Source organism: Paroedura picta, chromosome 7 (assembly GCF_049243985.1).
Source record: "Paroedura picta isolate Pp20150507F chromosome 7, Ppicta_v3.0, whole genome shotgun sequence".
In the NCBI taxonomy this organism is placed as follows: domain Eukaryota; kingdom Metazoa; phylum Chordata; class Lepidosauria; order Squamata; family Gekkonidae; genus Paroedura; species Paroedura picta.
In genome coordinates this window covers 123,963,584-123,990,863 of record NC_135375.1, presented here as the reverse complement: position 1 = coordinate 123,990,863, position 27,280 = coordinate 123,963,584, and the positions used below count along the sequence as shown (strand labels likewise).

The 27,280-nt window shown below is 48.7% G+C and overlaps 1 protein-coding gene across 16 annotated transcripts in view; it reads left to right on the top strand.

Annotated features, from left to right (window-relative positions):
* Positions 1-27,280, top strand: part of ADGRL3 (adhesion G protein-coupled receptor L3) — an 808,020-nt gene that overhangs the window by 742,704 nt on the left and 38,036 nt on the right. For 10 of the 16 annotated variants that reach the window (XM_077346366.1, XM_077346357.1, XM_077346353.1 and 7 more), the window contains 2 exons: positions 5,623-5,719; positions 22,105-22,233. In XM_077346366.1, coding sequence (XP_077202481.1) covers positions 5,623-5,719; positions 22,105-22,233 — 226 coding nt within the window. The remainder of the gene's footprint in view (positions 1-5,622; positions 5,720-22,104; positions 22,234-27,280) is intronic. The other 6 variants (XM_077346369.1, XM_077346360.1, XM_077346361.1 and 3 more) reach the window with 1 other exon arrangement.

The following is a 27,280-nucleotide window of genomic DNA, read 5'->3' as shown; positions in this document are numbered from 1 at the left end:
TGACAGCAGAAGAAGAAACTTTCAGCAAGCTGGCTACACGACCGTAAATGCAGCTGGGAGTATTTCTCTGTACAATTTCAAAAAACATTCCCTTCCTGAAACTGACCAATCAGGAGAGGCTGACCATGTGGCCCTAAAAATAAAATCAGCACAGCAACATTTTTTTTCTCATTGGGGAGCAGACCCCATACGCCACAATACCCAGGAGAAAATCAGATTTTTTTAAAAAGACGCAGGAGCAGGATTCAGATTAAAAGAATGCCCACTGGAATTCAATAAGAATGGGCAGTAAGCGGAGAATGCGGAAACGGCCTTTGTCTCTTTTTCTGTCCAAATTTAAACTGCAATCTCCTTTTGGGGACAAGGCCTCCGTCCTCTTTTGAGAGCAGAAGCATGAACTGGCATTTGAATCTCAGAACAAAGGACTGCATTCGTTAATTAATATTTTACAAAACACCCTCTCCAGGGACTCAGCTGAGCTGTCCCTATTTTTAAGATAAGTCTCTAAATGGGATACCACAATCTTATCGTAAGATTTGGGGCGCTTTATTTTTGGCCAGTGGGGGAAATGTAAGTAGTCTAAGTTGCCAGTCCTAAGCAACCCCCTCTTGAGTATTTGGACTTAAACCTCCAAGCAAGAGCAGATGCATCTGGCAGGGCCTCATGGGTATTGTAGTCCATAGGCATCTGGCCATCCACAGTTTGGCCACTCCTGCCGTAGCACATATCCTGCCATTCCACGGAGGCCAGTCACCTTTTCCTAAAATATCTAGAAACATTCTCTTCACTTTTAAATCTGAATAATTCTATCGAATAAATGAAAACATTCTGCAGCACGTGGAGAACTGAACAGGGCTCTAGAGAGGTAACGTGTAAATTCCCCTAAATAAATTGTGTATTAACAGGGGTGGGCTGGCATGATCCTTGGGATGCAGAAAAGGGCTGTTACGAATATCTTAACCTGCCCTTGTTTTGATCAGGGGAGGACCTGCCGGGATCAGCCTCCTGTCCGTGGGCTTAAACCGTCCCTTCTGAGGCTGCCGGGAACTCTCGCCTTCCCTTAAAACGATGCCCCCCGTTTCCTCAATCATATTTTTCTCCTCTGCTCTTGCTTCTACAGCAGCCGGGGAACCACGTATTCCTCTAGGAAAACCTTGCCTTTCGCTTTATTTACTCTTGAGTTATTGAGAGCGTTCCCAGGCTCCATTATTCGTTTATAGTGCCAGGTTTAGCTCCTTATTCAGTCGGGCACAGACGCAGATTTACGATGAGCAGTTCATATAAAATGGAGCAGTTTACTACTTAATCAATAGAACACAAATTTACTCTGTATTGCTAATAGATGTAATTATATCTGACACTCCACCAATTATATTTTGAACTAAAACATGCAGGGTGTAACCATTAAGTTCCCGGGAAAACCGTTTGCGGTCTGCGTTGTTGCCGAGGCAACGCTGTTAATTCATAACAAGATGCAAGCCGAGGAATGTCTGCAGGTAGACTGGAGCTGCTGGGGGCAGGCAGAAGCAGCAGCAGCAGCAGGAGGGAACAGAGACGGCCCAAATGCTTCTCCCGGCCTCACAGCAGGCTTGGAGAGTCCAGCAGGCCTGCTGTGCTTGTCTTTCGTTCAGGAAAAGAAAGGACGGGCCACGTGGCTCTGCCCCTGAGAAGGAGTCCAAACCCATCTCATGAAAAGTGTTTCGAAAGAGAGCATCCTGGATAACAGCCTTGCTCAACCTTCTTGGGGTGGGGGAACCACAGCCTTTTTAGAAGCTCTTCTCAGATCCCAAGGCCCCCTGCGGTCGGCTGGACACTTGTGCAACAAACAAGGCTAAAAAAGGCCTACTCTAAGAGTGAAATCACTTTACTCTGTCTATCTTACCATGTCCAAATAGATAGATAGATAGATAGATAGATAGATAGATAGATAGATAGATAGATAGATAGATAGATAGATAGATAGATAGATAGATAGATAGATAGATAGATAGATCTGTCATTTTGCTGTAACGTAGGCGTGTTGCTGATATGCTATAGGTTTCTCCCTGCTTCCGATAACACACCCCACCCCGGGCTGTTCAGAGGGGCCTGGCTACTCTAATCCTGCAACTTTTGCCTTAACTGGACCTTCTGTATTCAAAACAGGGTGGCTTCATGCTACGAAAACCAGAGTCCGGGCTACAACATAGATTCACATTTTTATAAAAAGCAGAGTATGGCTGTCCAAAATATTTGACTGGGTGCCCTAAAGTCCATATGATAGAAACATGTAAACTGATGAGCCTCACTTTCCAAGACCAGCTCAAATTCAGCCCACTTCCGACCAAATGGATTTCATCCTTGGCCTCCTCCTTCTACCCTGACATTATAATTAGTAAGTTTATACACAGTAGCTTACCCAGGCCATTTGTTTCCCTGTTCCGCCAGTGTGGGTGAAACTACGGTTCTACCGCATTTTGTATAAATTATTCTGGCTTGGGGAACCATGTATGAAATAAATTCTCCATAATGAGGTTGTTCTTTCTTTAGGGCAACCCAAAATAGGAAGGGATCTAACTGGAGCTGTAATCAGCATTAATCTGCTGCCCACATTTCTCGACTATAAAGTATTTCTGGGCTATGAAGCATGTGCAGAGGGGGAAACCTGCTTTCCTCTTTTTGGCATTGCCAAGATGTAGGTCCATAAAATGTCTGTCATATTACATAGCATCGCTAGTCCTCTTTACCACTGTCATGCACATAAAATGGGCTGGCGCATGAGAAGTTGTTTCCATGTTTCCAAATATCGAAATATATCCTAGGAGCATGTCCACAGCTGACTATATATTTCTATTTTTTTAAGTTCTCTATTGCAAAACATCAGGTAGTTGGGTTTTTTAAAAAAAAAATCTCAGTATTACTTTTCCTAGATAAGGTTCTAACCCCGATTGATTCATTCTTCAATTGGATTTGAAAACAGTTCATCTCACAAGAGCAGCTGATCTTTTGTTGAATCAATGCCACTTTGCAGGACTGTGTGGTTTCCAGCCTGCCTGAGAGGCAGGGGAGAACACCCACTCAGTGGATGGAATTACACGGGGTGTAAAGAGGCCCTGTCTCCTGCCCCGGGCTCCTGGAGCTGATGGGAGCCTCTCTGAGCTGGGTCTGTGTGCTCTGACCTTTCCCAAAACTATGCAGAGGCTCATAACAGGTTTGGCCACCCCGGCGATCACCGACAGCCGAAGGGACGTGTGGGAGGCCAGCAGCCTGGCACAGAGATAAGGGGCAGGGGTGGCACAGGCCCTGGCGGGTGTGCTGCTGCCGCTCCTCTCCACACAGCGGTGCAGGCTGCCTTGGGCATCGGTGATTGCCGAGGCGGCCTAACCAAAGCGCACAACCCTCTATAGGGGTTGGAGGGCTTGCTGCAGCCCTGGGCCAATGCCATGATTTCCACGCCCTCAGAGTCCCCTCCAGGTCCACCCCCAAAGTCTCCAGGCTAGCCCTGGAGGCCTGACCTCATCCTCTGCCGTGGCAAGGGTCACATGATCAGGACGCAGCCTTCAGGCTTACATGAAGCACAGCACATTCCTGAACGCCCAGCTCCTTAGGGCCCTCGTCTATACCAAGCACGGTGCTCTCAGAAATGTGAAGTTAAAGTGACTCCCAGCCTGTCTGAACGGCGTTCTGTCAACCATTTCTCCTCCGCACAGCCTCCCACCAGCCCTCCTGTCTTCCTTTGGAGGTAAAATGTCACACAGCCCAGCAAGCAGCTGTTCTTTATACCAGGGATGGCCAATCTTTGGCTCCCCAGACCTCCATGGACTACAATTCCCATGAGCCCCTAGGAATTGTAGTCCATGGACATCTGGAGAGGCACAGTTTGGCCACCCCAGCTTTATACGGAGAAGAAAGAAATGTCCATAACTGAATGATCAGTTAGAAGATTATAATCATTTCCTTTCTCATCAATCCGTCCATTCTGTTGTTCTTACATTATCTGCTGGAGGAAAAGGTAGAAATCGGTGCAGGAAGTTGGCATTCCAGGGACACCCCTGAGGCCTCGCTGTGGGGAGGCCCCTCTCTGATGACGAGAACATGGGACTTAGTGGACCTTTGGCCTGAGCCATCAAGGCCATTCCCCTTTCCCCAGGATGAGCTCACAGCCTGAATAGTTGAGAAGTCGGGCTTGCTCCTTTCCCAGACAGCTTTGCTGTTCTCCCATTACAGCCACAAGTAACAGACATACGGAAGAAAATGGTGGCCATGTTTTCAGTAGAGAAATAACATGATGGGGACGGTGACCGGTGTCCTGTGAGGAAGGAAGTTTACCAGCCGGCCAGTGGATGGACAGAGGCAGCTCTGCAGCTTCTCTCTCTTTGAAACATGGGCCAGTTTACACCTTGCAGGACACACCGGTTAGGCCTTGTGTGGGATGGAGTGACCCGCTCTCCGCTCAGGTCCTGTGCAGAGCCCTTCCCGTTTCGTTGCTGTGTTTTCATGTCCGATCCAAGCCAACCCGAAAGCGTGGCATCAATCGCACACAGCAGGGCTCTTACACAACCGAGTTGATAATCACAGCAGATCCGGGGAGACATGCCGGCCCCATCCAGCAAGCAGACCAGGCGGAGATGGATGGATTTTGCAAATGCAACTAGAAGCCAAGGAGTGCGTGTCCCTCTAGGATTTCTGTCCCCATGCTCCTCATCCAATCCCCTCCCTAAGCCTCAAAGCCCCCTCTCCTTGGTGGTAGCCACATTTGTAGGTCCCCAGCACCTTCTCCACGTCTGTTTGGGTTTGGGTTTGGAGTCGCAATGCAGCAGTGGGTTTTCTGGCGCACCACCTCCTTGCATGTGCAGCCCATATCCCCGGGCCTGGCCAGATCTTGCATAGGTGTTTGGTACAAGTGGCGCAATCTCTGGGTGGATCAGGATTTGCAGAAGCACCCAGCAGAATCCTGTTTAGAAGTGATTTTGGAAGTTGTGTGAGTTTGGTAGCTGGCTTGGAGCCATACGACAAGAAATCTAATCTAATCAGAGTCCTGTTGCCTTCTTGCTGCTCTTGGAAGTGTCTGACTGTCCCCCCTTGGAAACAGGATGCTGGTTAGATGGTCTGATGCAGCAGGGCGTGGGGTACGTGCATGCTCCCAAACTGGACCCTTGAGAATTAAGGGCAGAGTCACCCAACATGGTGCCCAGCAGGACCTCCCTTGGTGCCTGCCAAGCTTCCCAGAAAGTGGGAAGGACGTTGGAAGGCGGGGCTTGTTTTTTGGTTGCCCGTATTCAAACCAAGCCATTTTCCGCTGGAGCATCGGGACTGGTAAGCTTTCTTCAGTCGGTGTGTGGCTCCACTTCTCTCTTCCCAGGAGGTGTGAGAAGGAAAGTATTCTGTGCAGTCCCACTTCCCGCTAAAGCCATTTTGAGTTTGGCACTGTTTAGGCATGGCACACGATACCCCTCCCCAGCGGCTCCCCACAGGCTCAAAATGTTGGCGACCCTGGTCCTGTGCCCAGGCAGGGAAAGGCAGACCGGAAGCAGCACTCGTGCGGTGCCCCCTGTGCCCCGGAGATGCCCCAGGATGCTCCCTCGAGGGAGGCGAGGAGGAGGGATGCCACCGCTGACGCTCTTTCCTCTTGTGCCCCTTCAGAGTCGGATCCGCCGGATGTGGAATGACACGGTCCGGAAACAGTCCGAGTCCTCCTTCATCACCGGCGACATCAACAGCTCAGCGTCCCTCAACAGAGGTAATTATGGGCCGTCAAAAGGTGGCCGACTTTGATTTTGCCAAGGAGGTGGACGGGCTGGGCCTTTTCAGCCGTAGGATGAGACACTCCTCTTTCCCTGGGTCCAAACAAGCACGGCGCCGCAGGGGATAAAAGACGCGCATTATGCGCTGGGATGCATTAGCTGAGAAGGCGTTTCCTTTTTCTAGTTTGCCGCTTCTTTTTTTGACATACATCTTCACAAATATTGTTTCTGGAAAGGCGTTGCAGCGGGCGTGGAGCGCAGCGAGGGGGCAGCCGGGCAGCCTAGCCTAGTGCGGGGAATGGGGAGCTGTCGGGCTCCGTTGCTAGCGATGAAAGGGGCCATCACAGGACGCGCCTGCAAAGATCGTCCTCCCAAGCGGGGGGGGGGGGAGTGGGGGGAGCAATTCCAAAGGCTTTGCAGAGGTGAAAACCTGCCGCTGACACATACCTAACGGGGAACGGAACAGGGTGGGGCCCGGAATGGACGCCTGATTCATGAGAGCTGTCCCGGGATGATAGGAAAATAACTGTAAATAAGCAGCCCTCTTTTAACCAAATTAAGCTAAATGAAACGTACAGCCACGGCTAGGGAAAGGTGCTTGTTGAAGCAGGCAGGGACCCAGTCGAAAGGCCTCCTGTTTGTGGTTGCCGGGCTGCAGCCCAGAGATCGGAGGTGGCTGCTCAGGATCCCGGCCACCCAAGGGAGGCAGAGTTTCTTCCACTTGATCCTTTTCGAGGCCCACCCCCACCCCCGACTCTTTGTGTCTTCCAAATACTGCAGAGAGAATCCTTGTCGTGCTCCTTAGCAAACAGAGTGGGCAGCAAAGAGGCAGGGGGGAGTAAACGCTGGCAGGGGCTCCTGGGAATTGGAGTCTGTGGACATCTGGAGGGCCGCAGGTTGACTACGCCCGGTTCAAGGGATAGGATGTCACTTGGCACCCTTGCTTTTCTCTGGTTTTGTAGTTGTGGGTGGGGGGTGGGGGGTGTTGTTTGTTTGCATGAAATGGTCTCATGGGAGTTATTGCCCTGCTCAGATTTGCCAGGCACCTGTGCGAATGCCATTTTGGGCTGTATCAACAGAGGCATCACATCAAAATCACAAGATGTCATAGTCCCATTGTATACGGCACTGGTCAGACCACACCTGGAGTACTGTGTGCAGTTCTGGAGGCCTCACTTCAAGATAAAATTGATAAAATTGAAAGGGTACAGAGGAGAGCGACGAGGATTGAAAGGTTGTCACTTGGAGGAGGGCAGAATGCTGTTTCTGTTGGCTGCAGAGGAGAGGACGCGCAGTAATGGGTTTAAACTTCAAGTACAACGATATAGGCTAGAGATCAGGAAAAAAATCAGAGTAGTTCAGCAATGGAATAGGCTGCCTAAGGAGGTGGTGAGCTCCCCCTCACTGGCAGTCTTCAAGCAAAGGTTGGATACACACTTTAGGATGCTTTGGGCTGATCCTGCGTTGAGCAGCGGGTTGGACTAGATGGCCTGTATGGCCCCTTCCAACTCTATGATTCTATGATTCTATGGTCTCTTGCCACAAAGATCCACAGGAATCTTACAGCCCCCTTGTTGTTAGTTGCGAAGTCATGTCCAACCCATCGTGCCCCCATGGACTATGATCCTCCAGGCCTTCCTGTCCTCTACCATTCCCCGGAGTCCATTTAAGTTTGCATACAGCCCCCTAAAGACCAGCAAAACTGAACGGCAGCATGTGGAGTAGAACCCGCCTCATGAGATGCCCTGGGTGGATGCCTGCTATGCAGACAAGAGACTCTGGGCAGGTGGAAAGGGTTGGGGGAAGATCCACATCTGAGGAAGAGCTTGTTATTTATACCCCGCTTTTCACTGCCCAAGGAAGTCCCAAAGCTGCTTCCAAACACTTTTCCCTTCCTCTCCCCACAAGAGACACCCCATGAGGGAGGTGGAGCTGAGAGAGCTCTCAAGTAACTCTTCTGTGAGAACAGCTCTAGGAGAACGGTGATTGGCCCCCAGTCCCCCAGCTGGCTGCATGTGGAGGAAGAGTGAGGAATCGAACCTGGTTCCCCAGATTAGAGTCCACCGCTCCTAACGACTACACCACACGGGCTCTTTTCTGCAAATTTATGCTGGAATAAAAATACCCGTCTGTTTTTAGGATACCATGAGACTCCTGTTTCTTCAACATAGCTTGTAGTTATAGGGAGATTTTGTTGGGGGAAAAGGATGGTTGCCATCAAGCTGCAGCCAACTTATGATAACCCCAAAGGGCAGGGTGGCCAATCTCTAGCTCTCCACATGTCCATGGACTCCAGCATGCTGGCAGGGGCTCATGGGAACTGAAGTCCATGGAGAGCTACGGTTTGGCCACCTCTGCCATAGGGTTGTCAAGGCAAGAGATGTTCAGACGTGGTTTGCCAGTGCCTGCCTCTGTGTCGCAGCCCTGGGTTTCCATGGTCTCCCATCCAAGTATTACTCAGGGCCCACCTTGCTTAGCTTCCGAGACCTGACGGGATCGGGTCGGCCTGGGCTATCCAGGTCAAGGATTTTGTTATTTGGGAATTCTTGTCTCCCTGTGTAGATTTCCTTCTTGCCGTCTTTGCCTGTCTTCCATTGTCTGGTCATTCGGTAACAGCAAGTCACAATCTGGTATCAAATCAAGCTGCAGAGAGAGCTATGCCGCTCAGAGCCCAGGTAGACGTGACAATGTCCCAGAGCCTGCCACGGGACCCTTGCTGCCATTTTAGGGATGAAATCCCCTGCTTGGACAAGATGCAGGGATCCGATTCTGCTCAGCACCACTGTGTTCGGGGGGGGGGGTCTAAGAGCAAGTGGGCCCCCATTCTCTCCCTCTCGGCATACTTGGTGAAATTTCAGAGGTCTGGATCAGTGACGCTGCAGAACATGTAGACCTCCGGGATGTTGTCGCACTGCAAAAATTAGGATGTGCAAAACACAAGAGGCATCAAAGCCTCAGGGGGAACAGGCCTTGAAGAAAATGAAAAGTGAAGGCACTTCTAGCTTTTCTGTTTCAGAGATGAGACCCAAGACTTTGAAAGGTGACTCAGCTCAGAGACGGGATGGGGGGCAAGCAGCTTTGGCGGGCAGCCGGTCTTCACATAAGCTAAAGCCCCTCTTTTCAAAGGAACCCTGTTTCCTCTAGTTCCCTTGGCCACTCGAGCAGGGGAGGTCAGCTGGATGCCACCTGCCCATTTGGATTTAAAAGGCAAGTAAGCTTTGAAGCTGGCCTTCCGGGTGTGCATCTTAATTAGATGAAAGCAGGTGAGAGGAAGACACCTTTTCCCTGAGGACATAAAGATAATTATAGGCACATGCTGACACTGCAGCTTATCCATCACTTGGGAAGGAAATATACCGGCATTGAAGGGGCAAAGAGGTTTGGAGAAATGGTCATTGCATAGGAGTCCCCGTGGAGGCTGGATGGTTGGGAGCCGGTGGGTCTGCCAAGAACGGACAATGGAGAGAAAGTCCAGGGTCTCAGTCACCCTTGGGGGGGGGGGGAGAGTTCAACGTGGGCTGTACCTAGAGATGGGTGAGCTCCACCCACTACAGTGTCAGAGTGCCATCCTTGAATCTAGGAGACTAGGGTGTCCACCTTGACAATGCCTCTGCCATTTTGGGGATGAAATTCCACCTGTTTAGTAATGCCATGTGGGCCCTGCCCCGATAAAGACCCCAGCATTGGGGGGGGGCTTCTGTATTCCCCACACACCATTTTCAAGAACCCAAACTCGCAGGGTGCCCAGGGCCAAGGCATCCCTGTGGTAGAAGCATCACCACGGTGGACCTGGGAACAGGGTCGTCTGCTTGAGCCCTGAAGGGTTCCCAGAATGCCCGAGAATAAGGCATGGAGAGGGGCTAAGACCCTCCAGTGCAAGGCTTGACTGGGGTGCAAACGTCCCTCCTTGCCCCACTGACTGCTGCTTCAGGGGCCTCACATCTTCCTTCTCGGATTCTTCTGGGACATACAAGGTCGCAGCTGGGCCCACGTCCACCTTGGAATGTATCGGCAGCTGCAACTTTGAATGTCATCCAGTCTCAATATTTGAATAGATATTCTCCCACCCCACCCCCCTTATAACATAGATCGTGTATTTTATGTGGATCTCAAAAGACCTAATCTGAAATGTACACAAGGAGGAGGAAAAAAGGGATATTGTTGTCGTCACTGTCTTGAAAGATAATAAGTTCAATGTCAATTTTATACGGATTCCTTCATAATGAGCAGAGCAAATTAATCCTGGATTCAAAAGGGGGGGGGGAATCTGGGTCAGAAGAAATTAAAATGCCTGGCCTCAGTGCCCACTTTCCTTTATCCAGAGCATAACCCGTGTCTTTTCAGACGGAAATCTCCCGTTCCTTCTCCTCCCTCCTACAATGAAGCTGTGGTTTCCCAGATGGAAGGCATCTGCTGTGCAGTAACTCAGAAGGAGGGCCAGGGGTGGGGTAGGCAGGCCCTTAAATTATCCCCAGACGAGGGCATATTTTTCAAACACCAATATTAAATTCTGGATGGCCGTTCCGGCTTCCAGCTAAAACGTTGGAAAGTGTCACATTTTTAACTCACGGGGATGAGTCAGTAATTAAAGTCCCTTTTTCATTTTTGAAAACAGACCATTTTGAAGGTGTCGCCGAGGGCTGAAACTGCCCCTTAATCTTTCCCCACAGTCAGCCCTTGCAGCAGGGCAGTGGGTCTCCACCCCGGCCCTCTTCCTGTGGATTTTCCTGTGTTGAGGCTGTTCAGGAAGCCGGACTCAGGAGTAGTTGCTGATGGGTTAGAGCAGAGGTCTATTGAAGCCATCAAGATCCAAGGGTTTCTTTCCTGACCGTTTGCCTGGGATGGCTGCAAACAACAACCCCTCAGTTGCCAGGATCGATTAGTACAACTGGCTCTTCTAATAGAGCACGGGTGGCCAAAGGGTGGCTCTCCAGATGTCCATGCACTACAATGACCATGAGAATGCTGGCAGAGGCTCATGGGAATTGTAGTCCATGGACTTCTGGACCACCACAGTTTGACTGCCCATGTAACAGAGGATTTCAGTGAACTGCTTCCTACCAGAGACCCTAATTAGGCACGGGGTGGAGAAGGTGGCTAAGAGGATTTATCTCTCTCCCAATACATGGGAACTTGGAGGCACCCAGAGAAGATGACAGGACAGACAAAAGGAAATACTTAACTCAGTGAGCACTTAAATTGTGAGTATCCCTCCCAGGAGACGTGGTAAAGGCAACTTAGCATAGATGGCTTTACAGTCACTACCCTGAGATGTCATAGTGAGGGGCGGCAGAGTGAGTGACTAAGTGAGTGAGTGAGTGAGAGATTGGATAGAATTATGGAGAAAAGGTCTATCAGCGGCTACTTGCCCTGGTAGCTGAAGGGAACCTCCATAAGCAGAAGCAGTAGAGTTCTGAATATATGCTAGAAAGCAACATCACCGCTGTGTCCTGTTATTTGGCCCTCGAGGTCACCCAGTCAGCCACTGCGTGAAACAGGATGCGTGGGGAGATGGATCGCTGCTCCAATCCAGCAGGACACTGCTGGGATTCCTGTACTTACATTAAAAGACCCTCCTTATCCAACCCAGGGAAAGTACAGAGTTTCAGTATTATACCTAAGGATGTACGTCTTCTGTCCCTGTACTTCTGTGGAATTTTCTGTTTTACCACCCTTCACTTTTAAGTCAGTCCCACAGGACATGTAGCTAGCATCAGAGTGTAGCAAGCATCCAAGAAATAAAGTCATTAAGTTTGCAGATGACACCAAATTGGGAGGACTGGCAAATACTCCGGAAGATAGAGACAGAGTTCAACGAGATCTGAACACAATGGAAAAATGGGCAAATGAGAACAAGATGCAATTTAATAAAGTGTAAAGTTCTGCATCTGGGTCAGAAAAATGAAAAGCATTCCTACTGGATGGGGGATACGCTTCTAGGTAACACTGTGTGTGAATGAGACCTTGGGGTACTTGTGGATTGTAAACTAAACATGAGCAGGCAGTGTGATGCAGCGGTAAAAAAGGCAAATGCCATTTTGGGCTGTATCAACAGGGGCATCTCACATCAAAATCACAAGATGTCATAGTCCCAGTGTATACGGCACTGGTCAGACCACACCTGGAGTACTGTGTGCAGTTCTGGAGGCCTCACTTCAAGAAGGATGTAGATAAAATTGAAAGGGTACAGAGGAGAGCGACGAAGATGATCCAAGCCCTATGAAGATAGGTTGAGGGACTTGGGAATGTTCAGCCTGGAGAAAAGGAGGTTGAGGGGGGACATGATAGCCCTCTTTAAGTATTTGAAAGGTTGTCACTTGGAGGAGGGCAGGATGCTGTTTCTGTTGGTTGCAGAGGAGAGGACATGCAGTAATGGGTTTCAACTACGAGTACAACGATATAGGCTAGATATCAGGAAAAGGTTTTTCACAGTCAGAGTAGTTCAGCAGTGGAATAGGCTGCCTAAGGAGGTGGGGAGCTCCCCCTCACTGGCAGTCTTCAAGCAAAGGTTGGATACACACTTTTCTTGGATGCTTTAGGATGCTTAGGGCTGATCCTGCGTTGAGCAGGGGGTTGGACTAGATGGCCTGTATGGCCCCTTCCAACTCTATGATTCTATGATTCTATGATTGTAAACACACTCTGAAAGGGCTTATCATGAATGTTGTGTACACATCACTAAAATACTATCTAAATTTACAGAGTACACTAGAAAGATATACAATATTATGCACTTCTGCGCCTACAAAGTCCATTTACCTCAGTTATGTTTTCACCAAAGTGTTAGCCATTGGCACAAATGAGTTCAGAAAGTTCATAACTTCAGCATTCAGTCTCATAAAGTCACTATAAACTTTAACACCTCTGGAGTAAATACACAACCTCTTGCTGAAATCCAAGGCTAGAGAGTAGTCGACAACTTGAACTGATTGAAGTTAAGGCGAAGTAGAGAACTTGACACCCACCTGATGCTTCAGAAACTTGAGAACAAGGTCTGGATCTCAACGACACATTTCATCCTCTTGGCTTCTCCAAGTCCTTCATTCAGTGTTATTTCTGCATTTTCAGTTGGAGTAACTCCAAATCTGCACATTTACCCTGGCAGGGAATGGCTATATGTTGACATAGAAGTGTGGCAAAAAAAGTTGCGAGGATTTGATTATCAAGATGTGTGTGAAAACATCAAACATTGTTGTTGTTAGGTGCGAAGTCGTGTCCGACCCATCGCGACCCCATGGACAATGATCCTCCAGGCCGTCCTGTCCTCTGCCCTTCCCCGGAGTCCATTTAAGTTTGCACCTTCTGCTTCAATGACTCCATCCAGCCACCTCATTCTCTGTCGTCCCCTTCTTCTTTTGCCCTCGATCGCTCCCAGCATTAGGCTCTTCTCCAGGGAGTCCTTCCTTCTCATGAGGTGGCCAAAGTATTTGAGTTTCATCTTCAGGATCTGGCCTTCTAAGGAGCAATCAGGGCTGATCTCCTCTAGGACTGACTGGTTTGTTCGCCTTGCAGTCCAAGGGACTCGCAAGAGTCTTCTCCAGCACCAGAGTTCAAAAGCCTCAATTCTTTGACGCTCGGCCTTCCTTATGGTCCAACTTTCGCAGCCATGCATTGCAACTGGGAAGACTAAACACTTTGACTAAACGCACTTTTGTTGGCAGGGTGATGCCTCTGCTTTTTAGGATGCTGTCTAGATTTGCCATAGCTTTCCTCCCCAGGAGCAAGCGTCTTTTAATTTCTTTGCTGCAGTCCCCATCTGCAGTGATCTTGGAGCCCAGGAAAATAAAATCTGTCACTATCTCCATTTCTTCCCCATCTATTTGCCAGGAATTGAGAGGGCCGGATGCCATGATCTTTGTTTTCTTGATTTGAAGTTTCAAGCCAACTTTTGCACTCTCCTCCTTCACCTGCATCAACAGGCTCTTTAGTTCCTCTTCACTTTCTGCCATTAGATTGGTATCATCTGCATATCTGAGGCTGTTGATATTTCTCCCTGCAATCTTGATCCCAATTTGTGACTCCTCTAATCCCGCCTTTCTCATGATGTGCTCCGCATACAAGTTAAATAGGCAAGGCAACAGTATATAGCCTTGCCGAACTCCTTTCTCAATTTTGAACAAATCAGTGATTCCATGTTCAGTTCTCACTGTTGTTTCTTGACCTGCATATAAGTTTCTCAAGAGACAAATAATATACTCTGGTATTCCCATCTCTTTAAGAACTTGCCACAATTTGTTGTGCTCCACACAATCAAAGGCTTTAGCATAGTCAATGAAGCAGAAGTAGATGTTCTTCTGGAACTCCCTAGCTTTCTCCATGATCCAGCATATGTTTGCAATTTGATCTCTAGTTCCTCTGCCTCTTTGAAATCCTGCCTGTACTTCTGGAAGTTCTCGGTCCACATATTGCTGGAGCCTAGGATTTTGAGCATAATTTTGCTAGCATGAGAAAAGAGTGCAATGGTGTGGTAGTTTGAACATTCTTTGGCATTGCCCTTCTTTGGGATTGGAATGTAAACTGACCTTTTCCAATCCTGCGGCCATTGTTGAGTTTTCCAAATTTTCTGGCATATTGCATGTAGCACTTTTACTGCATCGTCCTTTAAGATTTTGAATAGTTCAACTGGAATGCTGTCACCACCACTAGCTTTATTGTTGCTCAGACTTCCTAAGGCCCATTTGACTTCACATTCCAGGATGTCTGGCTCCAGGTCAGTAACTACCCCATTGTGGTTATCAGGGATGTTAAGCTCGCTCATCAAACATTACAATTCCACATTTCTTAATTTTTTGCCTTTACCTTTTTCCAATTTTGATGCCAAATTAAAGATCTCAAGACAAAACCTTTGGTTTTCAAAGTTCTGAAATCATCCCCAAAATAACGGCAATGTCACGATGCAGCCACACCGAAGAGAGTATGACTCGCTCGTGGCGTGCCCACCTCAGCCTTTAAATTGTGCTGTTTGACAATTACTTCCGTAACAGATTTCCTCCGCATTTTTCATTGCGTGTCTTAAAGGCTTTCCCTGTTCTTGCCGCTTCAGGTGTTGCTCCAATTGAAAACGATGCCTGATCCCGGGGCATCCAGAAGGATTACGGTACTGACGATGCAGCTTCCGTCAGTGACCAAAGGGTGGTACGAGCAGAAAGGCCTGTGAATGCCGACAGCTGAGCCGCTCTGAAGGGAGACGAGAGCAAGGCAGGCTGAACCGCCTTAGAAAGCAAGAGCCAGTTGTTGTTGTTGTTGTTATTATTATTCGATTTATTTCCCCCCCCCCCACTCCCTACAGGCTCGTGGCGGGTAACAGTAGTCTTAAAATCCCCTGTTAAAACCCCCATTAAAAGACTATAAAACAGCAATTGGCAACCAGTGCAGCTGCCTCAGCACCGGCTGGATGTGGGCCCTCCAAGGTGTGCCGGTGAAGATCCCAGCAGCTGCATTTTGCACTAGCTGAAGTTTCCGGATCAAGGACAAGGGTAGGCCCGCGTAGAGCGAGTTACAGAAATCTAATCTGGAGGTGACTGTCACATGGATCACTGTGGCCAAGGGGTCAGGGGACAGGTAGGGCGCTAGTAGCCGGGCCTGGCGAAGGTGGAAGAATGCCTGGCCCGCTACTCTCTTGACCTGCGCCTCCATAGTCAGGAAGGCGTTGATGGTCACCTCCAAATTCCTGGGTTGGGGTGCGATGGTGAGTTGCACTCCCGCCAAGGTGGGTAAACGTGCTTCCTGTTCCTGCCCCTTTCTTCCCAGCCACAGGACCTCCATCTTGGAGGGGTTGAGTTTTAGGCGACTCTGCTCGAACCATTCTGTCACTGCTTCCAAACATCTGGCAAATGGTTCCGGGGGAGAGTTCGGGTGGCCGTCCATTAGGAAATAGAGCTGGGTGTCATCAGTGTACTGATGGCAACCCAGCCCGAAGCTCCGCACCAGCTAGGCCAGAGGGCGCATAAAGATGTTGAACAAGGTGGGGGAAAGGACCGCACCCTGAGGGACCCTGCAAGTGAGTTTAAAAGGACGCGAGAACTCTTCCCCCACCGCGACCCTCTGGGTCCGGTCTTGGAGGAAGGAGCGTATCCAGCCCAAGGCTGTGTCTTTTATCCCCGTGCCGGCAAGGCGGTGGACCAGGATCTCATGGTCCACGACGTCAAAGGCCGCTGACAGGTCCAAGAGGACCAGCATGGCCGACCCGCCTTTATCCAGCTGGCAACGGAGGTCATCCAGCAGGGCAACCAATACCATCTCCAGACTGATATGGATCGAGTGCTGAAGTTTCTTCCAAGAAGGCCAGTAGCTGGTCCACTGCGGCCCTTTCCACCACCTTACCCAGGAACGCTAAGTGCGATACAGGATCCTGTGGATCCAGAGTTGGTTTTTTCAGGAGAGGACGAACCTCCGCCTCCTTCAGCCTCTCAGGGAACTCCCCGGAATTCAGGGATAATGTCCCTGAGTTGGCCTCCTATCCCCTGGCCCCCTCCTTTGAGGAGCCAAGAGGGACAGGGGTCCAGGGGGCAAGTGGTCACCCTGACTGACCCCAGCAACTTGTCCACTTCCTTAAGACCAGGGTGGAGGCAGAAGGAAGGATATCAATGAAATTAGGAGAGTCTGCATGGAGACAGAAAACAGACACCAAGAGTGAGCAGAGAGCTGGAGAGGTCTGCATTGAGGAAGGCCTGTTCACATGGTGATTCTTAGTAGTCTGACGAATCTTCGGCTGCAAGACTAGAAAGCAGAAAATTGTTTGGGTGTTGTACTCTGCTCCCCCTACAGACAACAAGATCTTTCCTGCACCAGCCAAATATGGAGGAGGACCAGAGGCCCTGGTCACTCACTGGCCACCTCCAACATGGAAGTGCATCAAAATGGGAAGCTGCTCCCTAAGTCACTGCCAGGAACTAAGGTTCCCCCCCCCCCCAGAACATTTCGAAAACATGGCTTTGTTTGGTGGCCTTTCCCTTTTTATAGACGTGAAAGTGGACAGCAGGACAGACGGAGAATAAATACATAAATGGCCCAACACTGAGTTTGTGAAATGCTCCCCAATGCCTCCATGTTCTGAATGACCCCTCTGCAGCCCTTGTGTGCAAAGCCCATGAGCCAGGCTTCCAGCGCATTTCCCCTTATGAGAGACTGACCCGTCATCACCCAGGGGCTCGTATTTTACTTTGGGCACTCTCCGTTTTTTCTCCATAATGCTGCATTCTCGCCTGAATTGCCCCTCTCTTCAGCCAGTGTGTCCAGAGAGAATGTGTGCATGCTACGTGTTTTCACAAAGCGTCCTTCTTGTGCTTAGATCAGCTTGCCTTGTATAAAGAAAGATGTTTGCTTGCGGAGACGGTGGTCTTCAGTCAGCTTGCTTGCTCATGTGAATGTGTTAGATCCGTCGGTTCAGACTGTGCATCTCCAGGAGGTGCGTTTAGATCCATAGTTATGAAGTGATTCTTTCTAAATGTTTGGACCTGCAAAGTTTGCTGTTGAGTGTTCTCTAGATATTTTCTCAGTATTCAATTACTTTGCATACTAGTCACTGAAAACATGACTGAACTTTAGTATTTGACAGTTGGCCTGCAAGGGTAATTAGTATTCCACAGTAATGGTCATTAGCATTCATAACTGTCCTGCAATGAAATTCAAGGAAGTAGACAAGGAGCAGTGAGAGGTCCAGCTCCTCCACTAGCCGGGTTTTGTACTGTTGTTATGTTGTGAGATGTTTAGGGAGATGATAATCATCACTATTAAACCCTTGAATAGGGTTGCTAATTTTACAGCCGGTCTCCAGACTGCAGAGATCAGTTCCCCTGGAGAAAAGGGCTGCCTTGGAGGGGGGATACCTCAGTAAAGTCCTTCTCCTCCCCAAACCCAACCCTTCTCCAGGAATTTCCAGACCTGGAGTTGGCTACTGTCGCTGTTGAGTGCTTTGGATTTTGGAAACTGAGACTACAGGGCAGTAGCTAGGGCTGCCTTGGAGGCACCGGGGATGGGAGGTTCAGTATCCCCCACAGAGAGGCCGTGTTCTGGGTGCCAACCTCTACATTTTAGTCCTGGCATCTCGGGTTAAAAGACCCCTCTTGAGGCCTACCTGCCACTCCTGTCCTCAGTCTCAGACTTAGAAGCGTGTTAGTGTCAAAAGCATGCAGCTGTTATTTCTCTGTTTCACAGGACCCAATGAAACAGCGTGTATTCTGAGCTTCTGGAGGCAATAATTCAGAGTTGCTGACTCATGGTAGAGATATTCTTGGATATTTGGGTGTCAAATTTGGAAGAGCACGGTTTAAGGAGGGGAGAGAGCTGTGATATCTTTTGGTCCAACCCCCAAAGGTATAATTTTCTTCAGTGGAACTCCAAGAAGTCCAAGATCAGGCAACAGATCCCCAAGTAGGGGCTACATGAAGGTCAATAGAGCAAAGCTCATTTCAGGCAAAGCTGAAGCTGACTGAGCAACCAGTCGAGAGCCCATTCTGCACACATTAGATGATGCCCTTTCAATGCCATTTAGAAGGAGATTTTCCTGTTCTGCACAGGAAAATCCAGGGACAGAAGCACGTTGGCAGTGCATTATGTGCAGAAATGGCCTAGGTTTAAGGAGTCCGCCTGTTCTTGATCAGGTTCCACTCCGCCAAAGGAACACTTCACCAAATGAGGGTGTTTCAAAATCCATCATGGGTGTGTGGCACACAGTGCTGTCAGCCAGTCTTGATCGATGCGCCCGTTCCTTATGTTCTTCCCTGGAAAGGCGGGATCTACCCACAGCGATCTATGCTCAGGACACATCCAGTTTGGCTGCTGTTGCCTTGCCCTCCTCATGAATCTGCCCCGGGAGATCCCATGGGAATTTGCTACTTTGAAGTGCTGCTGAAAAGTTGTTAGCTGCAACATCTGTCAACAATGTGTTTTTTTTTAATGGCTGTTTCCGGGCACAATTCAAATGGCTGGTGATGACATTTGACCTCCTGGAAGCCCCATGGAATGAGAACAGTATCTGGCATGAGCTAAGCAAGGGGAGGCCGGGGACGGGGAATCTGGAACAGTGGGAGGATTTGCCCGCCTGTTCAGGTCTTTTCAGTTATGGCCCCTTCCCTTTGGAACTCATTGATGGGGTTCCAAGTTATGCTGAGCTTTAGTGGAAGGGGGAGAAGATTCTTGTTTCCCCAGGGTTTTTTTTGCAACCTCTTGCCATTGTTTTGTTGTTGTTGTTGTTGTTTTTTGGGGGGGGGCGGTGCTGCCTCGCCTCTCTTAACCAATAATCATTTTATTGCTCCAGCCTGCTGCAGAACATATTATGCAGTGCCTTTTATGTCTTTGTTGTAATCTCTGTTTTAATCAAGCACGGTTTTATTGCTTTCCTTTAAAAGTTCTCTGCCACTCATTATGCTGCTGCTAATTGTTTCAGTTTATACTGTACTCTGCTGTATTTTAACAGGCATAATGTACTATAGGAGTTTTTAAACTGAAAGTGTAGGTTAAAATCTTTTTAGTAATTAAATGACAGTGCAAAGGGAGGGGAATCCCATTTCTTGAGCTCCTCCTTTGCACGAGGATGTCACGGTTTTAGAAGTTTTCACCTTGTCCCTGTATTGGGACAAGGCCTCTCGTGCTACTGAGAAGTTCCTCGAGCAACATTGCCCCCCCCTCCCGAGAGGGGCTCTGCCACTCTGCCCACGGCTAACCACTGCTGTGCTTGTGGCTACTCCACCCCCAGAAGCAAAAGAGTGGTGCTCCTACAGGTGTAATCCTGGTCAGCCTAGGCCCAAAGAGCAGAGTCCAGATCCTCCCTGTGTAGTAGCAGAACAAAACATGTTGGTGAATTGCTTGCAAGTTTTTTAGAAATCCAGGAGACTATTATAAGCGGTGTCAATTTCTACAAGTTATTGCAGCCTTCCTGGATAACAAAGAAGAAGAGTTGCTTTCTGTACGCTACTTTTGGTTGCCTGAAGGAGTCTCCGTTGCCTTCCCTCCCTCTCCCCACAACAGACACCCTGTGATGCAGGGGAGGCTGAGAGAGCCCTGAGATTCCTGCTCAGTCCAAACGGCACTATCAGGGCTATGACTGGCCCAAGGTCACCCAGCTGGCTGCAGGTGGAGGAGGCTGGCCAGATGAGAAGCTGCTCTGAACCACTGCACCACGCTGGCTCCAACAGGCCTCTATTGGGTGGGGCTGTCATGTTGACCTACTGTCCATGGCTCCAATCAGAGGCCATTTCTCCTCCTTCCTCCTCCTCCTCCACTCACAGCACTAAAGGTGTGGGGATTAAGGAGACCTGCTATGTGATATTTATGCCAATCGTAGAGTTCAAATTTATTCTGTGCACTGCTGGCGAATGTTTATTGCTGAAGTGGCTGAAGCCCCCACATTCCTCCCAGTTGTTACCCTCAGCCGCCTCACAGCACTTGGGAGACGGTAGCCTTCATTGCTGACTGTCGATCCCCTTTGACTTTGCTTCATTTTGAATTATTCCCTGTTTTGTGCGTATCTTCTTAGGGCGTCCTCCACCATAGTGTTCTCGAACAAGCCCCATTGAAACGAAGAAACGGTCTACCAGGGCATGGTAGAACTTCCAGTTTTTCCTGGAGGGATTATGCCAGGGGTAGTCAAACTGCGGCCCTCCAGATGTCCATGGACTACAGTTCCCAGGAGCCCCTGCCAGCATTCGCTGGCAGGGGCTCCTAGGAATTGTAGTCCATGGACATCTGGAGGGCCGCAGTTTGACTACCCCTGGATTATGCCTTTGAGCCACTGAAGGAGTTTGCTCATGGCTCCGTTGTCACGGGCTGTAACAGGAGAGAAGTCATCTTCTTCCAATAGTCCAATAGTCCCCAGTGTTTGGAGCAGTATTTCTTAGGCTGCCCCTGGCACAAAAACCAGGTCTCCTTTAGTTCCACACCCCAGTCAGTGTTAGGCTCACACGTTCAAGAGATGTGGAACTCAAACCCACAGATAAGGTTGACAGCTCTGGGTTGGGAGATACGTGGGAAGAGCTGGGAGTGGGTGGGATTTCTTCACGGGAACTGGCCTCTTTAGTCTGGAGATGACCTGTGATTCCGGGGAATTCCCAGGTACCACCTGAGGACTGGTATCCCTACCCACACACAATCATCTGTATTTCATGTGTCGTACCTTATTGTGTCCTTTATGTTCGAAAATTGCTATATAAAGGAGGGAAAGACATTTTTCTGGTGTTGAGCTTCTTTGAGAAGGCAAGATAGCATAGCCCAGGGGTCTCCAGCTTTTGTCAGCCTGCGGGCACAGGGTGGTGGGCCCAGCAACAGAATGGCTGCCTCAAGAGGCGGAGCCAGCCATACAATAAGGGCCACTTAACTTCAGGAACAATGTGCCGATCCTTGGCCTTAGGGGTGGCTGTCGCCAAAGCTACGTTTTAAAAAATCTGCAAAGCCAATCAAATCTCCAATAGTCGATCTTAGATCTTCCTGGGTAAAAGGGTTACTTGGCCCTGCCCACTTCTTAAAAACACATGGCAGACTCCAGAAAAGGTGTCGGGTGCCCTGGTTCCCATGGACACCATGTTGGGGACCATGGCCTATCGTATAGCCCAGGGTGACCAAACTGTGGCTCTCCAGAAGACCATGGACCCTGCCAGCTTGCAGGGGCTCATGGGAATTGTAGTCCATGGCCATCTGGAGAGCCGCAGTTTGGCCACACACAGGCTAGTAAGGAGAAGAAATTATTGTCTGACCACATCTAGGGATGCTGGTCCAGGCATCATCTCCAGGCGAGTCCACTGGGGTCGCTCTCCACCCACGCCCAGCTCCATCCTCCAAGTCTCCAGGTATTTCCCAACCCAGGGCTGGCACCCCCAGCTCCATCGGTGTCTGGGTTCTCCTGGCGACTTTTTAAAGAAACCCCATGTGGCATCCTCTGGTACCAAGAAGCGGTCTTGAAATGAAAAGGGCAGTCTGGACGGGCCAGCGGCAGCAGAGCCCAGAATCTGGGGGGAGAAACGGTAACTCGGTTGTAGCGAGCGTTCAATGTACCATTTTGTGTTGGTCGCATTCCCTTTTTTTGACTTATTATTTCTTTGGCCTTTCCCTGCGGAGCCTCTTCCTGCGAAGGGACTGCAGTCATCCTCCATTCCTCGCTCGCATGCTGAGTGTCCCCCCCCCCACTCTACGCTCCGAGCAGGTGGCCGGGGACATCCTTGGTGGGGCTGGAACGGCTTCGCTCGGCTCCATTTTCCTTGGCATCATCGGTGGCATCTGTGCTTTGGGGGCCTTTTAAAGCTTCCCAGTCGCCTTTAGCTGGCTGCTTTTAACCAGGACTGTTGAAACTGTTGTCGGTCTGAATGTTTTCTTCCCCTCCCGCTCACATTTGCCTGATTGACCTTTTTTTGCTTCTTTTTCCCTCTGTCTTTCTATCGGGCTGCTCCAGGAGCCATGGCTAACCATCTTATAACCAATGCTCTCCTTCGTCCTCATGGCACTAACAACCCTTATAACACATTGCTCGGGGAATCGGCGGTCTATAACAACCCTTCCGTCAGCATGTACAACACACCAGGTGTGGTGGAGTTTCTCCCATTCTTCTAGTGAGAGTCCCATTTTATGTGGCTTATCTGGGCACAATTTTCCTTTCCTTTTCCTCCTCCTCCTCCTTTTTTTTTTTTTTTTAATGAAAACAGATAATTCTCTCCCCACCCATTTCAGAACATTTTTTTCCATTATCCCAGGCTTTTTCTTCGAAGGGACTAAATTAATTTCAAAAGACACCCATTAGTCAGACCCATCCAGATGTCTGTGTACCTTTTCGATTTTTTTTTTTAATCTTTTCAGTGTTGTTTTCCTCTTTAGTATGTATTTGGTCAGTTGTATCCATTTATCTCTTGTATATTTCTTTGTCAAATCATTCATTTAATAACTGGAAGCATTGTCCAAGGTAAGTGGTGTCTAAATGGCATTTCATGATTGTTGCTTTTTGGAATTCAAGATTGGAGTCGTGCAGCTTATGTCCTGCTCCCCTCTATGCACCTGTAGTAATTTATGAATCCGCTCCTAATAGGATTAAATTGTCTTTTCCTTGAGCTCCATTGAAATTGATGGGTTTAAGTTAATTATGGCCACCTTATCCCAATGATTTCAGTGTGACCTTAGTGCAACTAGCCTCACTTGAATGGCCTGCAGGGGGAAATTCATTCGCAAAAGAATGCAAGGTTTGTACTAGCAAAGCCAAAGCGGGGTCCTCTTCCTTGGGTCATGCCTCTCTGCAGTTGGGAGCATGACCAGCCATACGTACAAGGATCTTGATAGTCTCAACCAGGGGTAGTCAAACTGCGGCCCTCCAGATGTCCATGGACTACAATTCCCAGGAGCCCCTGCCAGCGGACGCTGGCAGGGGCTCCTGGGAATTGTAGTCCATGGACATCTGGAGGGCCGCAGTTTGACCACCCCTGGTCTCAACAAGACCTGCACTGGGGTTGCGGCTCTTCATGATGAAATGGGGAATCTGTCCCATCACTCTTTCAGCCACAGAGATGAAAGCATGATTGAGCTAACGTTTTGTTTCTCTTGCAATTGTTTCACGTGATTCTGTTTTGCAATACGTTTATTTCTGTGGAAAAGGTAACATAGTACAGTGCAACTTCCCCCATCAAAGACTGGAGGGGAGGGGGAAGAATCTCAATATAAAGCGTTCTTCAATATTTGCCTTTCATTTTCCTGAATCGTGCCATACCTGATAGTAATCCTGAGGGTTCCTCTTTAAAATCTCCCCTCATAACTCTTTCCGCTGCAACAATATTCTCTCAAATGGCAAGATATTACAGCTCCAAGGTGTTCATCCAAGGGCTGCAGCCTTTTCTTTTAATGCATTGATTGGTACCTTATTTCACGGATTCCATGGTCCTGATCAACGTCAGAGAGTTTGATTGGAGCACAAATTATGAGCAAAAGTGACCTGCAGCGCCTGGAAACCAAAGCTGAATAGCATCACTGTTTGTTCCTTTGTAATTCCTGATGAGGATGACGAGAGATGCATATTTTAAGATAAGTAGCTGCTTATTTCATGTCACACTGCATATGTTTCATGGGCAAATCCAAAATAGATACCAGTTCCGTGGGGAAATGGGCCCTTGGCCATTCCAAGGAATCCGTGCCACCTATGATGATCTCATTCTCACTAGCAGACCTTGTTCGAGGCAAAAAAAATTCTCATTGTGTCATGATGTGTTAAGAACAACTATCAGTGAGTGAAGCATATAAGGATGGAGCACCACAGTTAGTACTGGTAGCTCCCCCTGCCCCGCACCCCCCAAAGAAAACCCCACTGTGGCAACTTGGGTGAACCTGGCCAGCACTGGAGAGTCCAAAGAGAGTTCTTTCACAGTGTCCATAAGGCCTACAGATAACCAAAGTGGTCCCCAAGACAGAAGCCGATGCAGCACTGAACTATGAGAGGTTTGTGTGTGTTTCTCTGGTATTAGCATAGCCATACCCAGGACGGACTTCATCTGGGAGTGGATGCCCCCATGTTCTGGGCTTAGCAGTGGGCAATCCCAAGTTAATCATGTCAGTCAACACAGACTGAACTTGTTCATGAAGAATATGGAACTCTTGATTTATTCACTTGTCATCTTGGGATTTTGGTTGGCTCCAACCAACACCTGTGACACCAGCCTAACCTAGGCCCTGAAACTGACTGCAGGAACAAGCCATCCATTTCAGTAGAGTTTTTTGGGAAGCAGGCATTACCCCCATCCCACCTGGAGTAGGGCAACAAAATGTCCAGTCTGAACTGTCCAGAGGGTAACAGCCCAAACCCCCACCCGTGATGTCTGCTACACATGCCCTTTAGACCCAAGCGTTCATATCCCGTCCCCCTGATGCATACAGGTCACTAATTTCCACCCATTCACTTGCATGAGAGTCAAGCAACAGCAATCAATAAGTAGGAAACCACTGATGGCAGGAATGGGGCACCCCATGTCTGACATTTTATATTTAATTTGCCCAGGGGAGAAAACTACTTCTCATCTTCACTATATTCTTGATGTGGTCTTTTTAAAAACATCTCCCTTTGTTTATGAGTTTTACATATCAAGTTAGGGCAGAACGGAGCAAATGGTAAAAAAGAGGTTATTTACATATCATATCACTACAGAACAGAGAAAATGTTCAAACCAAATGTTACAGCGCTAGCTTAATCCATATATTTCACTCCCGTGAAAATAAATTGTTGTTAACTGCTCAGAGTAAATACAAATGCCCAGTATGGCCCCATGTTAGGGGGGAAAATGCAAAGGTGTTTTGTGATTTCCACATGCAGCAGCTAAGATGACCCTGCCCAATAATCCTTATTGATGGGCTGAACTTTATAGGAAACCCCTGTCCCTTTAACTGTTAATAACTCCATCAAACTCTAATAGATCCCCAAATTTCTGACCTTTCCCCATCAGTCCCAATCTATATGGCCTGACATTTATAAAAAGAGGTACCAATTTAAAAGGAAAACCCCATCAATAATTTATTTTATGTTGCTGTAGTAAAATTGTCAAAAATCTTAATGATCTGCCATTCTAAAATGTTTCCTAAGAAAGGTCAGGTAGTAACAGCACTGGAGATTAACATCGCTCTGTCAGATATCTGTAAAAGAGTTACTGTAAAAAAGAAAATTGGAGCAGCCTAATCGAAGTGCCATTGGGGGTTCCGTATGTAACATGGTGTCAAATTAAAACAGAAGTCTCCTCCATTTAATACTAATTACAGTGCAGTACAATTAAAAACAAAACAACCAAAACCTTCTGGAAGTTTTCTGAGTCTCCAGGCACTTCTTACGGAGCGCCGTTCTTAGTAAACTTGTCGTCTTCTAATCTTTCTGTTTATCTAGTTCGTTTAGCTCTATAGATTCAATTGGGTCGCCGTGTTGGTTTCTCCTGTTTTTCATCCTGACCAAACTTATTTTCAAATGGAAATGGACAGAATTAGTGCTCTAGGTTTTGATCAAGCCTTTCAGGGGCAAACGACATCTCATGTATGTGAAAAGTTCGGTTCCCCCCAGCAGCAGCAAGGAATGGCTTTTTAAAAATTAATAAGAGCTCAAATGGGCCCAGAATACTACCATGGGAGGAGAATGGATTCCTGACTCCCCCCCCACACACACACACACACACACAAGTCATTTTCCCAAGTCAAAAGAGTGCTGGAGAATATCATTTCCCCATTTTTGCCACTCCATGACAAGCCCTGCTGCATCCAGAGAACGCATGGGGGAAGGACTCCCCCAGGGCACACAGATCGCCCCGATGTTGTGCATACGCATGCACAATGCCAGGGCTGGGAGGGCCCACCGCGCTGCACGGCAGCAGGGGAGGAGTGGGGGGCACGGCCCCTCCACCTGGTATGCCGCTCTCCCACCATCGTGGGGGTGGGAGAACGCCCCGGTCAGTTCTGCAGCTCCACGAAACAGACAGGTGTGTTTGGTGTCCCTGCAGAGACAAGAGCAGTTGGGGGAGAAACAGGGCCTTCGGGCCTGGCGCTTCCGTTATGCATAGGGCTGGCCCGGCAGGGCCGCAGATGGAGACCACAGCTTCACAGCGAACGCAGAAGCATCCGCATTCCCTTACCACGGTCTATTCACGGCCCTGATCCGTGCCAGGCCCAGGATGGCGTTAGCGTTGTGCACAATCGGGGATTAGCCCTGCTGCCCTGCCACCGCCACCTTGGACTACCTGCCCTGTGCATAATTGACCCATGGGGAGCATTGTATACATGTGGAACAGCAAGAACAAAGAAATAAGGAAAACAGCTGGGGGGGAGGCAAGATGCCTTCCTCCCCCCACGTTTGCACTCTGAGCCTTTCTGGGTTTGACACAACTCTTTGAGAACAGAAACATCTGGTTTGCTGCTTAATTTCTGCCATGCCCTCATTTTAGAGTGTTTACAGAGCTCATTGTGGCTGGTTCCAGCAATCAGTACCTTCCCTCTCATTCCTGAATTTGAGAATATAAAAAACTTTCAGGGGGAGGAAATTGGAATTTTGATATATCATCCACCAAAATTTAATGCAGAAAATAATCTAAGTATCAATTAATAAACCAACTCGTTATTGGCTAACCATCAATAATTCTAAAAATGGTCTCCTCCATATTAATCCAAAATATAATCCATTATTATAACATTATACTAATGAACTAGACTTGCTCATTTCACCATTTAGAAGAGTTGCACTACCCAAGGGAGTCTCAAAGCAGCTTCCAATCACCTTCCCTTCCTCTCCTCGTGACAGACACCCTGAGAGGTGGGTGAGGCTGAGAGAGCCCTGATAGTACTGAAGAAGAAGGTTGGTTCTTAGATGCCACTTTTCTCTACCCGAAGGAGTCTCAAAGTGGCTTACAATCTCCTTCCCTTCCTCTCCCCACAACAGGTACCCTGTGAGGGAGGGGAGGCTGAGAGAGCTCTGACAGGACAGGTCTGTGAGAACAGGTCCATCAAGGACTGGGACTAGCCCCAGGTCACCCAGCTGGCTGCATGTGGATGTGTGGAGAGTCAAACCAGATTAAAACCCACTACTCTTAACCCCAACACCGATGCATGGACGAAAACTGTAGCTCTGG